The 16,822-nt window shown below is 52.6% G+C and overlaps 1 protein-coding gene across 1 annotated transcript in view; it reads right to left on the bottom strand.

Annotated features, from left to right (window-relative positions):
• The window catches only part of CHD5 (chromodomain helicase DNA binding protein 5), a 67,797-nt gene that overhangs the window by 11,462 nt on the left and 39,513 nt on the right, over positions 1 to 16,822 (bottom strand). The window contains exons 22-33 of the mRNA XM_010357408.2: positions 16,244 to 16,475; positions 15,887 to 15,997; positions 15,434 to 15,606; positions 13,700 to 13,874; positions 12,994 to 13,086; positions 12,738 to 12,826; positions 12,313 to 12,446; positions 11,730 to 11,874; positions 11,176 to 11,335; positions 8,631 to 8,710; positions 8,243 to 8,375; positions 492 to 581 (exon numbers count right to left, since the gene is read on the bottom strand). Coding sequence (XP_010355710.2) covers positions 492 to 581; positions 8,243 to 8,375; positions 8,631 to 8,710; positions 11,176 to 11,335; positions 11,730 to 11,874; positions 12,313 to 12,446; positions 12,738 to 12,826; positions 12,994 to 13,086; positions 13,700 to 13,874; positions 15,434 to 15,606; positions 15,887 to 15,997; positions 16,244 to 16,475 — 1,615 coding nt within the window. The remainder of the gene's footprint in view (positions 1 to 491; positions 582 to 8,242; positions 8,376 to 8,630; positions 8,711 to 11,175; positions 11,336 to 11,729; positions 11,875 to 12,312; positions 12,447 to 12,737; positions 12,827 to 12,993; positions 13,087 to 13,699; positions 13,875 to 15,433; positions 15,607 to 15,886; positions 15,998 to 16,243; positions 16,476 to 16,822) is intronic.

The raw sequence follows: 16,822 nt of genomic DNA, 5'->3' as shown, positions 1-16,822 counted from the left end.
CAAACAAGCCAACGGTCCCTCTCTCTGTCCTGGGCAGGGAGGCTTAGCTCCAGGCCCTAGTGCTCCTCCCCGACCACATCACGACCACCCGGGAGCAGGACAGGAGAGCGCTGTGAAAAGTACAGCTCACGTTCAAAGACACAGAGCTGCCTGAGGGGGCTGATCTGAGGACAACTGTTCCACAACATTCCAATGCCTAGAGGTATGCAAAGCTTCCAAGTGAGCCCCAAATCCCCCAGGCCAGGCTCTATGACCAGCTCTCCTCTCACTCCGCGGCTGGGGCACAGCAGGGCTCAGGAGAGAGGAACAGAGAGTCTGTCCCCAGCCCTGGCTGTGAGGTGCTGGTGAATCCAGGCTCCCAGCTGCCAGCTCCAATCAGGCCTGGGGCCAAGGGGACAGTGCCTGGGAGACTGTGGGAGGCTGAATAGGGTCCAGAGGGCACCCTCAAGGGACCATGGGGCACAGGTGGAGAACACAGAAGAGCCCCAGACCTGGCCTGAGTTCAGAACCGTCCCCTCTGCTGTGGGTCAAGCTCAGCTCCAGCTTGTCCAGGATCTTCTCCTTCTCAGGAAGCACCTCCTCTGCAAGAAAAAGAGGGTTCGCAGCGTGGGGTGGGGTCCCAGAAAGCAGAGAGGACTCTGGGCTGGTGGCTTTCCACCCATAGAACCCTATCCATCAATACGTTCTGCAGAGTCCAACAGGTGCCACCAAAAAGAGCTCTCCTCGGCCAGGTGCAGTCGCTAACGCCACTCATCCTCATGGGTGTGGGATCTGAACTGGACCACCCGAGGCAGAGGCAGCACCACAAAGCTGCTCCCAGAGGGAGACTGCCCATAAAACCTCCCGGCCTGAGCCTCCAGAAATCAAAGGGAAAGGACACTTCCACCCTCAGAGGACAGGGAGCTCCTGCAGATAAAACTCACAGTCCCTGATGAGGACGCGCCCAACCCAAACCCAGAAAACAGTGATCCCCCACCAGCCGACACACAGGAAGCGGACAAGCACCTGGGGTAACAGGACAATGTCAGAGACTCTCAAACAGGGGTGTCCAATCTTTTGGCTTCCCTGGTCCACACTGGAAGAACCGTCTTGGGCCACACATAATACACTAAACACTGACGACAGCTGATGAGCTGATATATATATAATATATATACATACACATACACACATACATATATCTCACAAAAAAAGACTCAAAATGTTTTAAGAAAGTTTACGAATTCGTGATGATCCGCATTCAAAGCCATCCTGGGCCACATTTGGCCCACAGGCCACACAGGCTGAAAAAGCTTGCTCTAAAATAAGTATGTCTAGAGTGACCAAAGACAGAGAAAAAAGAAAAAGAAGGAAGAGAATCCACAGGGAAAGAGTAAGACTCCCTCAAAACTAGAAAAAAAAAAAAACAGATAAAATTTCTAGAAGTGTGGGTGGATCACTTGAGGTCAGAAGTTTGAGACCAGCCTGAACAACATGGTGAAATCCTGTCTCTACTAAAAATACAAAAATTAGCCAGGCATGGTGGTAGGTGCCTGTAGTCCCAGCTACTCGGGAGGCTGAGGCAGGAGAATCAGTTGAATCCGGGAAGCAGAGGCTATAGTGAGCCAAGATTGCACCACTGCACTCCAGCCTGGGTGACAGAGAGAGACTCCATCTCAAAAAAAAAAAAAAAAAAGGAAATACCACAATCATTAACATTTTGATTGCAGAATTCTAAGATGTGCTCCAAGACTTCTGGCCCTTGGTGTCCACGCCCTGCAAAATCCCCTGGAAGGTGAAGAGGATGGACTCGACCCCCCAGAGCAGGTTCCGTTTTGTGGCACAGGTGACCTTAAAACAGGGAGATGACCTGAGTAGGCCTAACCCGACCACACGAGCCCTTTTCTCTGGCTGGTCACAGAAAAGGAAGTCAGAGATTCGAAGCTTGGGAGGGTTTCTGTTCACCATTGCTGGCTTGAAGACAGACTAGGCTACATGGCAGGAATGTGGTGGCTTCCAGGTGCTGAAAATGGACCCAGCTGACAGCCAGCAAGGAAATGGGACCTCAGTCCTCCAGCCTCAAGGAACTGAAATCTGCCAACAACAAAGAGTGAGCATGGATGTGGACTTTTTCCCCAGGGCCTCCAGACGAGAACTCAACCGAGTCGATACTTTGATGTCCTGAACCTTGTGACATCTTGAGCAGAACACCCAGTTACACCACGCCAGGCGTCGGACCCACACAACTGTGAGCTCATGGTGAGTGCTGCTTTAAGCCACTACGTTTGCAGTAATTTGTGACACAGCCATGCAAAATAATAAAAATGGGAAGGCTTTAAAACACAGCTGTGCAAAGAAAATATACATGGAAGCTGGATCTGAGGATGACTCAAAAAGCCTGGCAGAGAAATAGATAACAAAGAAGAAGCAAGAGATATGAAAATTTATCAGCACCCATCTTTTGCTAACCTTGTACTCTGCTTTCTTCTTCATAGCATTTGGAGTCTGTGGTTGAACAACATGTATTTCTGTTTATTGTTGATTGCCTGTGTTCCCCACCGGAATATAAACTCCATGGAATGAAGCTTTCAGCTGTTTTGGTTCATTGCTTGTGTCCCCAGTGCCTGGGACAGCATCTGACACTCAGCAGGGTCTCTCTCTATATATATATGCATGTGTATATATACACGTTTGTCGGATGAATGAACCAATCAATGAGTAATAGGAATTCCAGAGGGAGAAAATAAATATAATGAGGACAAAGAAAATATTCAAAGAGAGAATGACTGAGAGTTTTCCCACAATTGATGCAGGACATAAATATTCAGCTTTAAGAATCACAGTGAATCACACACAAGATAAACAAAAACTTCACTCTAAAAACAAAACAAAAAATACCCTCCATTGTAGTGACGCTACATATCACCAAAGACAAAGAGAATGTCTTAAAAGCAGTCTTTCAATGTGAGAAAAGACAGAAGTGACAAATTTCCTACACAGGAGCAACAATTACACCAACAGCAGCCTTCTCAGCTTCTCAGCAGCCTTCTCAGCATAATGAATGCCAAGTAAAAAGGGAAGAATATCTGCAAAGTGCTGAGGGAAGATCCCTATCCCACCTTTAATTGTACTAACTATTCAAGAGTAAAAGAAAAATAACAACGAGAATTTACCATTCCCCAAAAAACTGCTGAAAGCACCATTAAAGGTGTACTTTAGGAAGGACTTTGAATGAAGCAATGATGAACAAATAAGCAAACACAAACTGGTAAGAATGTGAGAATATCTAAAAAAGGATTAAAGATTTAGAAATAACCGTAACAACACATTTGGGAAAGTAAAAACAAACTGAAACTAAAATACTGGGCAACAGCAATGTGGCAGATGAAAGGGAAGTGAGTTAGAGCTAAAGCTATCTAAAGTCCTCATATTACTCAGAGGGATACATGTTAAAAATGTAAGAGTACAGGCCGGGCGCGGTGGCTCACCCCCTGTAATCCCAGCACTTTGGGAGGCCGAGGTGGGCGGATCACGAGGTCAGGAGATCGAGACCATCCTGGTGAACACGGTGAAACCCCATCTCTACTAAAAATACAAAAAAAAACACTAGCTGGGCATGGTGGCGGGCGCCTGTAGTCCCAGCTTCTTGGGAAGCTGAGGCAGGAGAACGGCGTGAACCCGGGAGGCCGAGCTTGCAGTGAGACAAGATCGCGCCACTGCACTCCAGCCTGGGCGACAGAGTGAGACTCTGGACCCAAAAAAAAAAAAAAGTAAGAATACAGAATGAAATTGACTATAAACCTTCCAAATAAGTTGAGGGGGAAAGACAAGATACAAAGAAAATTTGATCAATCCAAGAGATGTCAGGAAAGGAGGAAAAAGGGGACAAGAGAAGGATAATATATAAAGTACAAAATAAGACAGTAGAAACCCATCCACATACCTAGTTATTACAATAAATGTAAAGAGATTAAACTAGCCAGCTAAAAGATAGGGACCCTATAATTAGATTTTTAAATGATGAATCCCCTATACACTGTCTAAAAAAGACCTAAAACATTACAAAGAGATTAAAAGTGAAGAAATGAAAAAAAAATTTGTGAATCATGTATCTGATGAGGAACATGAATCTATATAAAGAACTCATACAAGCCAGGCACAAGTGGTACACGCCTGTGACCCTAGCTACTCAAAAGTCTAACGCTAGAGAATTACTTGGGCCCAGGTAAAGCCCTCCTGTGCAACATAGTAAGACCCTGTCTCTAAAAGTATTAATTAATTTAAAAAGAACTCTTACAATTCAATAATTTTTTAAAAATCCAATTTTAAAATAGACGAAGGATCTGAAAAGACATTTCTTCAACAAATCATATACAAATGAGCCATAATCACATGAAAATATATTCAACATCTTTATACACGAAGGAAACTCAAATCAAAATGACAATGAGATACCACTTCTCACCCACTAGGGTGACTATACTCAAAAAAACAGATAATAACAAGTATTGGCAAGTATGTGAAGAAACTGGAACCCTCACACATGCTCATAAGAATGTGAACTGATGCAATACACATGGAAAACAATTCAGCAGTTTCTCAAAATGGTGCAGAGAATCACCATATGACCCAGCAATTCTACTCCTAGATATATACCCCAAGAGAACTGAAAACCTATACCCACACAAAAAAAAATGTGTACACAAATACGTACAGTAGCCAAAAAGTGGAAACAACTCAAATATGTATCACTATGAATGGGTAAACAAAACATAGTAGAGCCAGACAATGGAATATTATTTGGGCATAAAAAGAAGTAGGCCGGGCGCGGTGGCTCACGCCTGTAATCCCAGCACTTTGGGAGGCCAAGACGGGCGCATCACGAGGTCAGGAGATCCAGACCATCCTGGCTCACACTGTGAAACCCCGTCTCTACTAAAAATACAAAAAAAAAAAAAAAAAAATTTGCCGGGCGAGGTGGCGGGCGCCTGTAGTCCCAGCTACACGGGAGGCTGAGGCAGGAGAATGGCGTGAACCCGGGGGGCGGAGCTTGCAGTGAGTGGAGATCGCGCCACTGCACTCCAGCCTGGGCGACAGAGCGAGACTCCGTCTCAAAAAAAAAAAAAAAAAAATGAAGCACTGCCTGTAATCCCAGCACTTTGGCAGGTCAAGGTGGGAGGATCGCTTGAGTACAGGGGTTCAAGACCAGCCTGGGCAACATGGCAAAATCCCATCTCTACAAAAAAATACAAAACTTAGCCGGGTGTCAGCATGTGCACCTGTAGTCCCAGCTACTTGGGAGGCTGCGCTTGCACTCAGCGGGGCAAGGCTGTAGTAAGCCAAGATCGTGCCACTGCACTCCAGCCTGGGTGACAGAGCAAGACCCTGTCTCAAAAAAAAGAAAAAAAAGAAAGGAATGAAGTACTAATATATTCCACAACATAGATGAACTTTAAAAACACTATGCTGGCCGGGCGCGGTGGCTCAAGCCTGTAATCCCAGCACTTTGGGAGGCCGAGATGGGCGGATCACGAGGTCAGGAGATCGAGACCATCCTGGCTAACACGGTGAAACCCCGTCTCTACTAAAAAATACAAAAAGCTAGCCGGGCGAGGTGGCTGGCGCCTGTAGTCCCAGCTACTCGGGAGGCTGAGGCAGGAGAATGGCGTGAACCCGGGAGGCGGAGCTTGCAGCGAGCTGAGATCCGGCCACTGCACTCCAGTCCGGGTGACAGAGCGAGACTCCGTCTCAAAAAAAAAAAAAAAAAAACACTATGCTAAATGAAAGAAGCCAGACACAAAGGGCCAAAGTATTGTATTATTCCATTGGTATGAAATGTTCAGAATAGGCCAGTCCATAGGACAGAAGTGATTGCCAGGGGCTGGGAGGAAGAGGAAGAAATGGGGAGTGATTACCAATGGGTAAGAAGAATTTATTTTTGAAGTGACAAAATGTTCTGGCATTAGATAGTGGTGATGGTTGCACAACTCTGGATGTACTAAAAATAACAAATGGTATACTTTATTTATTTATTTATTTTGAGACAGAGCGTCGATCTTGTTGCCCAGGCTGGAGTGCAGTGGCTGGATCTCGGCTCACTGCAACCTCTTTCTCCTGGGTTCAAGTGATTCTCCTGCCTCAGCCTCCTGAGTAGCTGGGATTACAGGCGCCCGCCACCACGCCTGGCTAATTTTTGTATTTTTAGTAGAGACAAGATTTCACCATGTTGGCCAGGCTGGTCTCAAACTCCTGACCTCAGGTGATCCACCTGCCTCAGCTTCCCAAAGTTCTGGGATTACAGGCATGAGCCACCACGCCCGACTTGAATGGTATACTTTAAGTGGCTCAACTGTATGATATGCTAATTATACCACCATAAAGCTGTTATATTAAAAAAGAAAAAACAGGAATAGAAAAAGGCGTAACAAATATGTACTAAACAAAAGAAAGACCAACCCAAATCAGCAAAAATAAGCTTTTTTTTTTTTTTTGAGACAGAGTATGGCTCTGTCACCCAGGCTGGAGTGTAGTGGTGCGATCTTGGCTCACTGCAAACTCCGCCTCCCAGGTTTCCGCCATTCTTCTGCCTCCCGAGTAGCTGGGACTACAGGCGCCTGCCACCATGCCCAGCTAATTTTTTTGCATTTTTAGTAGAGATGGGGTTTCACCACGTTCGGCAGATGGTCTCGAACTCCTGACCTTGTGATCCGCCCACCTCGGCCTCCCAAAGTGCTGGGATTACAGGTATGAGCCACCAAGTCTGGCCCAAAAATAAACTTTTAAGCAAAAAGTTTAAAGAGGGACAAGAGGGTTGTTACACAATAACTAGAAGCACACGTCACAAGAAAAATATTAAAAACCTGAACAAATATGCACTTGACAACCCAATCTCAAATAATATGAAGCATAATCTGGCATTATAAGAAGAAAGAGATTAATCCATAATTATAATGAGAGATTTTAACACAAGTCTCTCAGAAACTGACTGATCAAAGCAAACCAAATACTAGTGAAGATATTAAAAACTTGAAAAACATAACTGGCATGCATTATCTACTGATCTAATGCATATATACATATATATATATATATATATATATTTTTTTTTTTTTTTTTTTTTTTTTTTCTGAGATGGAGTCTCGCTCTGTCACCCAGGTTGGAGTGCAATGGCATGATCTTGGCTCACTGTAACCTCTGCCTCCCAGGTTCAAGCAATTCTCCTGCCTTAGTCTCCTGAGTAGCTGGGACTACAGGCACACGCCAACACACCCAACTAATTTTTGTATTTTTAATAGAGACAGGGTTTCGCCATGATGGCCAGGCTGGTCTCAAACTCTTGACCTCAGGTGATCCACCTGACTCAGCCTCCCAAAGTGCTGGGATTACAGGTGTGAGCCACCGTGCCCAGCCCTAATGCATATAGTTAGAACCTTAAACCCAGCAGTTAGGGAATAGACATTCTCTTCAAGCACATATACAGCATTTACAAAATCTGACTGTATCGAGCCAGAGAGTAGGTTTCAACAACCTCAGATAGACTCATGTTTTCAGACCACAATGCAATTGAGTCAGAAATCACAAATAAAAAAGTAGCCCAATAACCGCCAATCTCTGTATAGTAAGAAAAGTTAAAGACCAACAGGCAAGGTGGCTCACACCTGTAATCCCAACACTGCGGGAGGCCAAGGTGGGTGGATCACTTGAAGTTAGGAGGTTGAGACCAGCCCAGCCAACAGTCTCTACTAAAAATTAAAAAAAAAAAAAAAAAATTATCTGGGCACAGTGGCTCACACCTGTAATCCCAGCACTTTGGGAGGCCGAAGTGGGCAGATCACAAGGTCAAGAGATCGAGACCATCCTGGCCAACATGATGAAACCCCATCTCTACTAAAAATAAAATTAGCTGGGTGTGGTGGTGCACGCCTGTTGTCCCAGCTACTGGGGAGACTGAGGCACAAGAATCACTTGAACCCGGGAGGCGGAGGCTGCAGTGAGCCGAGATCGTACCACAGCATTCCAGCCTGGGTGACAGAGTGAAACCCTTTCTGCAAAAAAAAAAAAAAAAAAAAAGTTAAAGTCCATTAAGCCCATATATAGAGGCCTGAGCTCCTGGCCTCCCCTCACCAGGGGGCCTGCAAAGGGCTGGAGTCTACCTCTCTGCCAGGCAGAAATGAGCTGAAGTACAGCCACCTGCCCTTCTCTGAACCCAGGCCTGCTGAGGCCAGACATGGCACTGGGGTGGGCGGACTGCAGGAAGCCCAACCTCTGGGCAGCCGCTCCGGGGAGGGCGGGGCCTTCTCCGTCTCCTCTGGCCGCTCCTCTCGGGCTCTCTCCTTGCTGGCTGGGCTCTCGTGCTTGTCCTCGCCCTCCACTCTGTCCAAGGCAGCTGGAAGGGCCTGCAGAGGGGAAGCCAGGAGAACTGCAGGGCCTGGGGCCTCACCAGGAACGGAGGGCGGGGAATGTGCGCTGGGCTGCGAACCCAGTCTCCTGGCTCCCATTGCTTGTTCCCAGTCTGCCCACCCCGACTCAGAGCCCCGAAAAGGGAGCCAGGAGGCCTGGGTTCCACCTTGCTGTGCAGGGCCCGAGAAGGTCCCCAGACCCAACCTCCACCCCACATACACCACAGACCCAGACGCCAGCACGTTCCACACCTGGGCTTCTAGGGGCTTCTTTGGCTTCTGCATCCCCGGGTCCTTCTCATCCATGTAGCCCAGCTGTGCTTCCATTTTGTCTGAAAGATCAAAGGAAAGAAGTGAGACAGGTGGGCTCAGACGGGAAGGGGTAGGGCAGGGAGTGGGGTGGCAGAGGGGAGAGGTGGGGCTTGGCCTTCAGGAGGCTCCATTGCAGCCAAGCACCTCCAGGAGAGACAGGCAGGATCCCCGGCTAAGTCAGAGAGGCCAGGCCAGGCCTATGACTTAGTAATGTTTGGAGGACCTTGAACCCAGTGAGACCAAAGTGAGGGGCTGTCGGGACAGGGCCGCACACAGCAGTGGCTGCTCATCTGGAGGCAGGGAAGTGAGGCAGACGGAGGCCCAGATTGGGAGCCACGACGCCTGGTCTGGTCCTAGCTTTCGGGCAGGCCAGCTGGCTGTGTGCCACTGGAGAGGGTGTGAGTTTCCTCCCTGCCAAGTCAGCCGCCGACACACTGCAAAGTGCTGGTCACTTATGCGGCTCTGAGAAGCCCTGGGAGGTGGGCACAGCTGGGAAAGCGGAGGCTCACGGAGCTTAGGTGACTTGCCCAAGGTTAGACAGAGTTCAGGCCACAGCCAAGAAGCAAACCAAGATGTGTCCACCTCCAAGGGCTCCCTTGTGCTTGGAGACACAGCTTCTCAGGGCCTGGCCTCACCCCTCACCAGGGGGATAGCTATGTCCGCATTTCAGGGAAATGCCTATCAGAACCACAGTGAGACACCACCTCACGCTCCCAAGACAGCTAGAACCATGAAGGCAGAGAACAAGTACTGCTGAAGACGTGGAGAACCTGAGACTCTCGCACAACACTAGCAGGAACATAAAATGGTACAGCTCCTTCGGAAAACAGTCTAATAGTTTCTCAAAAGGGAAAACATGGCCCAGCAATTCCATTCCTAGATATCTGCCCAAAAGAACTCAAAACCTATGTCCACACAAAAACGTGGAATACACCAGCATTATTCACAGCAGCCAAAATGTAGAAACAACCCAAAATCTATCGACAGAGCAATGGATAAGCAAAATGTAGTAAATCCATACAAGAAAACGTTACCGGCTAGGTGCAGTGGCTCACGCCTGTAATCCCAACACATTGGGAGGCCGAGGTGGGTGGATCACCTGAGGTCAGGAGTTCAAGACCAGCCTGGCCAACATGGCAAACCCTCGTCTCTACTAAAAATACAAAAACTAGCCGGGTGGTGGCACGCACCTGTAATCCCAACTACTCAGGAAGCTGAGGCAGGATGGCTTGAACCTGGGCGGCAGGAGGTTGCAGCGAGCCAAGATCACGCCATTGCGCTCCAGCCTAGGCAACAAGAGCGAAACTCCGCCGGGCGCTGTGGCTCACAACTGTAATCCCAGCACTTTGGGAGCCCGAGGCGGGCAGATCACAAGGTCAGGAGAGCGAGACCATCCTGGCTACGGTGAAATCCCATCTCTACTAAAAACACAAAAAATTAGCCGGGTGTGGTGGTGGGCGCCTGTAGTCCCAGCTACTCGGGAGGTTGATGCAGAACATGGCGTGAACCCGTGAGCCGAGATCGCGCCACTGCACTCCAGCCTGGGCGACAGAGTGAAACTCCAAAAAAAAGAAAAGAAAAAGAGCGAAACTCCGTCTCAAAAAAAAAAAAAGAAAAAGAAAAAGAAAAGAAAACGTTATCAGCCATAAGGCAGAATGACTAAAGCACTGATGCACACTGCAATGTGGATGAACCTGGAACCCCAGGCTGAGCGACAGAAGCCAGACACAAAGGCTCACGCACTGTGTGGTGCCATACACACGAAACATCCAGCATTGCGAAATCCAGAGACAGGAAGCAGGTTAGTGGGTTAGTGGCTGCTCAGGCCTAGGGTCGGGGGATAGGCAGTGGCTGCTAATGGGTACGGGGTTTCTTTTTCAGGGGAATGAAAACATTCCAGCCTGAGGCCGTGGCGATGGCTGTACACCCCTGCAAATATACTAGAAATCACTGAGTAGTACTTTTTTATTTTTTATTTTTTTGAGATGGAGTCTGGCTCTGTACCCCCAGGCTGGAGTGCAGTGGCGTGATCTTGGCTCACTGCAACCTCCGCTTCCCAGGTTCAAGCGATTCTCCTGCCTCAGCCTCCCGAGTAGCTGAGATTAGAGGCACGTGCCACCACACCCAGCTAATCTTTTGTATTTTTAGTAGAGATGGGGTTTCAACATGTTGGCCACGGTGGTCTCAAACTCCTGAGCTCAGGTGATCCTCCCGCCTCGGCCTCCTAAAGTGCTGGCATTACAGGTGCTAGCCACTGGGCCCAGCTAGTTTTTCAAAAGAGTGAATTTTGCAGTAGGTATATAAATTATATCTCAAAACTGTCATTAAAATGAAAAACTCTCTGGAGAGTGACATTTCTGCAAACAGAGGCTTTGGGAGAAGGAGAGGCCGTCTTCTGTGGGGTGTGGGTTAGACTAGGGGGTTGCTGTGACCTTGCCACTTTCCATGACCCCGGTGCCCTCCCCGGCCCGCCCAGCCCACAGACCTGGCAGGCCCAGCGGGGCTGGCGGGAGGTGGGCAGGGCTGGCGGGCACTGGTGTGTTGGGGTCCGAGGAGATCACCTCGCCTGGCTTCTTGCCCTCGGGCCCCTCAGAGATCAAGTCTGGGGTGCTGTACTTCCCGTTGACATGCTCAAACTCCTGAACCTGGGGTGGTGGGAGGGAAAGAGGGCGGGCAGTGGTGGCAGCTCAGCCCTAAGAGCCTCAGGGCAGCCGGGGGACTGAAGGTGTCACAGGCTTGGGGTAGCTGCTGCCGCTGCCCAAAGCTGGCCAAGCCAGGCCCCTCCTGACCACAAGCTCCCCTGCCCACCCTCCTACCCCGTGTGTCCTCCCACTGTATGTAATCCACCATCCTGACCTCCACCCCACAGGCCCCTCACCCAGAAAGGCTTTCCAGGTCAGTCCCTCTGGCCTGACTCAGACCCTGGGCAGCTATGTGGCCTGAGACAGGCACTTGTTTTCTGACCACTGATCCCCAAGGGACAGCACCAGGGGCCCAGGCAGCCACCAGGAAGGGCCCTACAGAGAGCCACTCACCCACCTTCTTCCTAACTAGTGACATGACCCCGATGCGGGTCAGCACGTGCTGCCTGGAGAGGCCCTCCCGGGGCACGCCGTCTGCGAAGGTCTCTGCACCGTCCGCCCCCGGCTCACACAGGTGCCGCATGAAGAGGGACACATAGGCTCTGGGGTGGTGGGGGGACTGGGGCTCAGGGAGTGGGGGGCCGGCAAGAACTCTCTGAGAGGGCTGGCGGGACCCCGGGGGACTCCTAGATGATCATCAGCCATCATCCCCCTCCCAGTCAGGCCTGGGCCAGGCCCAGGAAAGGACAGAGAGGGCCTCCCTGGCAAGGGGAACTCCTAGGACAGCCCTGGCCCTGGGTGACCGGGATCTTCCTCGCTGCCGTAACACCCACTGGTCCAAACCAACTGGTCAGTGTTTTCTGCAAATCAGCCCTGCCCGGCACCAGGACTCCAGCCACCCAAAGACCAAATGGCAGTGAACTTTCCAGACGGCCTCATCCTGGTGGGAGCAAATGCTGCCCTCTGTAGGGCTCACCCACAGGACCTGCCCTACTCAGGGACAGGTGGTCACACCCTGGGCCACCACCTAGCCCCTTTACCTAAACTCCTTCTCGCTCTTCCCTCGAAGGTCCCGCACCAGCCAGTGGGAGTTGAAGGCGTCCTGGGGGGGCATGCCCCAGCGCATGATGGCGTTCAGGAAGGCCTTCCGCTGTCGGGCATTGAAGCCCAGCACCTGGGCGGGTGGAGCGCAGGAGTATGAGCCCAGGACAGAGACAGGGTGGGGGCGGAGGATTCTGGGATGGGGGAAGAAAAACATGGGAGGAAGAGAAGGCAGGAAGGGGGCACAGAGAAGGCAGGGGCCTCCACCTGGGGCAGGACCCTGACGGCAAAGACCAGACCAAGTTCTGTCCCAGCCCCGCCTCTACCTGGCATGAGACCCTGGGCAGTGTCCCAGCCCTCCTCCATACCCCAGGGGCAGCAGGAAGCGGGGGCAGAAAGAGCTGCGGGAACAGACAGGCCCCACCTCGATGTTGCCACCAACTCGGGCGAGAAGCGGGGGCAGGGGTTTGTCCCTGTCACTCTTCAGCTGCCTCCGGGATTGTCGTCGTCCACCTGGGGAGCAGCCCACCGAAGCTCCTCAGGTGGGAGCCCAAAGATTCCTGACCCCCCTCTTCTGACCCCCAAGGACAGCGGCACCCCAAACCAGCCCCACCCCTGCTGCCATCAGCTCCCCTGACATGGCTTCAGCAGTAGCCCAGACCACTAACACTGAGACTCACTCTGCCCTTCTGGCCTCTCTTCAAAGTCCTCATCCTCATCCTCGGAGCCAATGGAATATTCTGACTGGTTATCGGAGAGCTCATCCTGCCACTCTGCAGAGGGCCAGACAGAGGGGCACGGAGTGAGCTGTACAAGCAAAGCCCACCCTCAAGTTCAAGCACGCCCAGGGCCATGCCGAGCCACTGAACCCCAGCTCCGTAAGACAGCAGTGACAATGACAATGGCCCACCTACTTTCTGTCGGTTCATTTAATAATCTCAACACCACCACATGATACACTAAGGGTTATGTGTACCCACACATTACAGATACTGCACTGTTCTGTGCGCATGGGGCTTGCCCAAGGCCACGTCACGAGCAGCGGCGAAGTCACTGAACTAATGCCACACCTTGTTCCCCCAAACACCCAACACCTCTGCACCTGCCCCCAATCCCCTTTCCTCCAAAAAGCTGCCTCCCAGCTCCAACCAGCACCGCCCAGCGTTCCTGGCCCACACCTCTGGGGGTGTCCTGCACAGGGATGCCCCGACAGAATCCTGCCCCGCTCTCCGCCTCTGGGTTTGGGGCACCATCCCTCCTGGCACACTCGCCCAGCTCTCCCGGCCTGGACCTCCCGGGGGTTCTGCACAGGGATGCCCCGACAGAATCCTGCCCTACCCTCCACCTCTGGGCGAGGGGCACCAGTCCCTCCCTCTGGGCACGCACCCTGGTCCTCCTGGGAGGCGTCGTTGTAGTTGACCTGCTTGCGGATGCGCTTGCCCTTGCCCAGGTTGCGGGCCAGGTCCTCCTGCTGCTGCTCGTAGTGGTGCCGCAGCAGCTTCTCCCAGTAGTCAGGGTCCACGTTCTCCTCCTGCTTGATGATTTCCCGCTCCACCTCCTCCTGGGGAAGCCAGCACCACAGGCTCCATAGGTGGGGCCATCTCTGCCCTCCCGGAAGCCTCAGGCTGCCTCCATCTGACCTGCCCTTTGCCCCCTCAGGGCTCAACGATTAATGGGATGGCCTGCCTACTCCAGGAAGCCTTCTCTGATCACCCCAGCCCTAGCTGGCCTTCCTCTCCCTGCCCCATCCAGTCAATCATTTACTTATTCATTCATCCATTCACAAAGCAAGTACTTCCTGGCCTCGGCCAAGGACTGGGGTACTGAGTTGAATAAGCTCCCGTGCCTGCCCTCAGGAGGCTCCTGGTTTCAAAGGAAAAGGTCATGGGCTCACTGGGTCTGCAGGAGGGCTGGGGAGCAGAGGAGGAAAAGGAAAGGCCCCCGGGACAGACAAACAAGGAGCCCCTCGGGGACAGCTGGGCTTTGCCCAGTGGAGAAGGGAGAAAAGCATGGGGCAGACCAGGCATGGTGGCTCATTCCTGTAATCCCAGAACTTTGGGAGGCCGAGGCAGGTGGATCACCTGAGGTCAGGAGTTCGAGACCAGCCTGGCCAACATGGCGAAGTCCTGTCTCTACTAAAAATACAGGCCGGGCGCGGTGGCTCAAGCCTGTAATCCCAGCACTTTGGGAGGCCGAGATGGGCGGATCACGAGGTCAGGAGATCGAGACCATCCTGGCTAACAAGGTGAAACCCCGTCTCTACTAAAAAAATACAAAAAACTAGCCGGGCGAGGTGGCGGGCACCTGTAGTCCCAGCTACTCGGGAGACTGAGGCAGGAGAATGGCGTAAACCCGGGAGGTGGAGCTTGCAGTGAGCCGAGATCCGGCCACTGCACTCTAGCCTGGGCGGCAGAGCGAGACTCCATCTCAAAAAAAAAAAAAAATACAAAAATTAGACAGGTGTGGTGGTGCACGCCAGTAATCCCAGCTACTTGTGAGGCTAAGGCACGAGAATCACCTAAACCTGGGAGGCGTTGGTTGCAGTGAGCCGATATTGTGCCACTGCACTCCAGCCTGGGTGACAGAGCGAGACTCCATTTCAAGAAAAAAAAAAAAGAAAAGTGTAGGGCATTCTGGAACGTCGGCGGTCCAGGTGCAGGGCTGAGATGCAGGCCCTGAGGAAGGGGTGGGAGGGCGCAGCCGGGTAGGGACTGAAACCAGACTCCGGGCACGGGGCTCTGTGCAATGGGGTGGCAGATCAGCTTGCACTTCAGAGAGTAGGGAAGCTGGACTGGAGTCGGGATGATGCCACGGAGCACGCGGCTGATGTGTGCGAGGGCAGTGGCCTGTCCGTGTAGTTGTACTGCCCTCAGCACTGCCTCCGTCCCTTCCCTCACTGCTATGTCTAGTCCTGAGCCCACGGGTGGGGTGACAGGGCCCCAGCGGAGACGGCTGAGCACGTGGTTGGAGAGTGGAGCACAGGCTGGAGTGCAGGGTCACAGCAGGGAGGGCAGGGCTGCGGCTGGATGGCGGGGCTGAGGCTGGAGGGCGGGGTCACAGTGGAAGGCGTGGGCACAGTGGAGGGCGGGGCTGCGGAAGGAGGGCAGGCCGGGACCTTACCACGCCGTCCTCCTCGCGCACCACGTACTGCGCCACCTTGAAGGAGCTCAGGTACTCGTTCATGTTCTGTAGCTCCGTGTCGTCTGTAGCGTCCTGGTTCCGGTCCAGCAGCTTGGAGATGGCCGCATCGTCATAGTGGATCACACTGCTGTCCTCCACGTCCTTGTTGTCACCTGGGGAGCAGGCAAGTGTAGTGCGGGGACAAAGACTGCCCTGGTCCAGCCCCGGGGACCCAGGAACAGACTCCAAACAATAGCCCTTCCCATCCCCACCAGGGGCTGCAGCTGAGAGGCGTGGTGACCAGACAGAGGAAACCGCACTGTAACAGCTCCGCTCCCCGTCCACCCGGCAGTCCCAGGACACCCAAGTGAGGGCGGGTCGAGGAACCCCACCTCTGCAGGAGCAGCCACCTGGTCGGAGGAGGAGCTGAGACTAGGCTGGGTTGACCCCTACCTGGTGGGGTGCTACCGTGCTTCTTCTTTGCACTGGCAGCCAAGTTCCCCGCTTTGGAGGACTGGACATCAGGGATGGGTGTGACCGGCCTCTGGCCCTGAGACATCATGCCTGTCAGATAGAGGAGGAGAGCACTGGTGCAGGAGCACAGAGGGCTGCAGGAGCACAGAGGGCTGCAGGGTTGGCGGGCAGTGCCCAAAGACACCACCCTGGGCTGTCCTGGCCAGGAGACACAGGTTGGGGGTGCAGGAGAGAGGCTGTGTGTTGGAGCGGGCAGGGACCCCAGCAAGCCCCGGATGGGTGTCTCAGCGGGACCACCCCAGTCCCCCGCCATGCTCCCTCAGAACAGAGGCCCACCCTCCACATCGTCTTTGAAGAGCTCCTCTGTGCCGAACTTGAGGATGTCATCCAGCTCCTGCTTGGTCATGGACCCCGACTTGGAGCCAAGACCAGGTCGCACCACCAGGTGGGTGAGCATCATCTTGCGCTTGGCCACCTGCGTAATGCGCTCCTCCACTGAGGCCCGAGTCACGAAGCGGTAGATCATCACCTTCTTGTTCTGGCCGATGCGGTGGGCACGGCTGAAGGCCTGGGGAGACCTGCACCTCAGCACCCGTGGCTCACCCAGGCCTCCAGGCAATGGAGGGGGTCACACCGATGAGCTCAAGAGCATGGAATGGGGTACATGACTGTGTAGGCAAAGGCATGTGGTGCGTGCACCCCTGCAGCTGGGCTCCCTCCCTGACTGCGGAGCCTCCCACGAGCCTGGGTGCCAGGCTGGGTTTGGAGTGGAAAAGCTCCCAGCCAGTGGAAGCAGGCAGGACTGCAGGTGTGCAAGAGTGTGTGAGGGATGACACAGCCAGTGTGCTGAGCGTAACTGAAGCCACACAGAGCTTCATGGGGAGGTAGGAGGAGGCTGCATTTCCCTGTGACCGA

This window comes from Rhinopithecus roxellana, chromosome 12 (assembly GCF_007565055.1).
Source record: "Rhinopithecus roxellana isolate Shanxi Qingling chromosome 12, ASM756505v1, whole genome shotgun sequence".
Taxonomy (NCBI): domain Eukaryota; kingdom Metazoa; phylum Chordata; class Mammalia; order Primates; family Cercopithecidae; genus Rhinopithecus; species Rhinopithecus roxellana.
The sequence above is the reverse complement of the archived record's forward strand: the minus strand, read 5'-3'. Positions and strand labels throughout refer to the sequence as shown.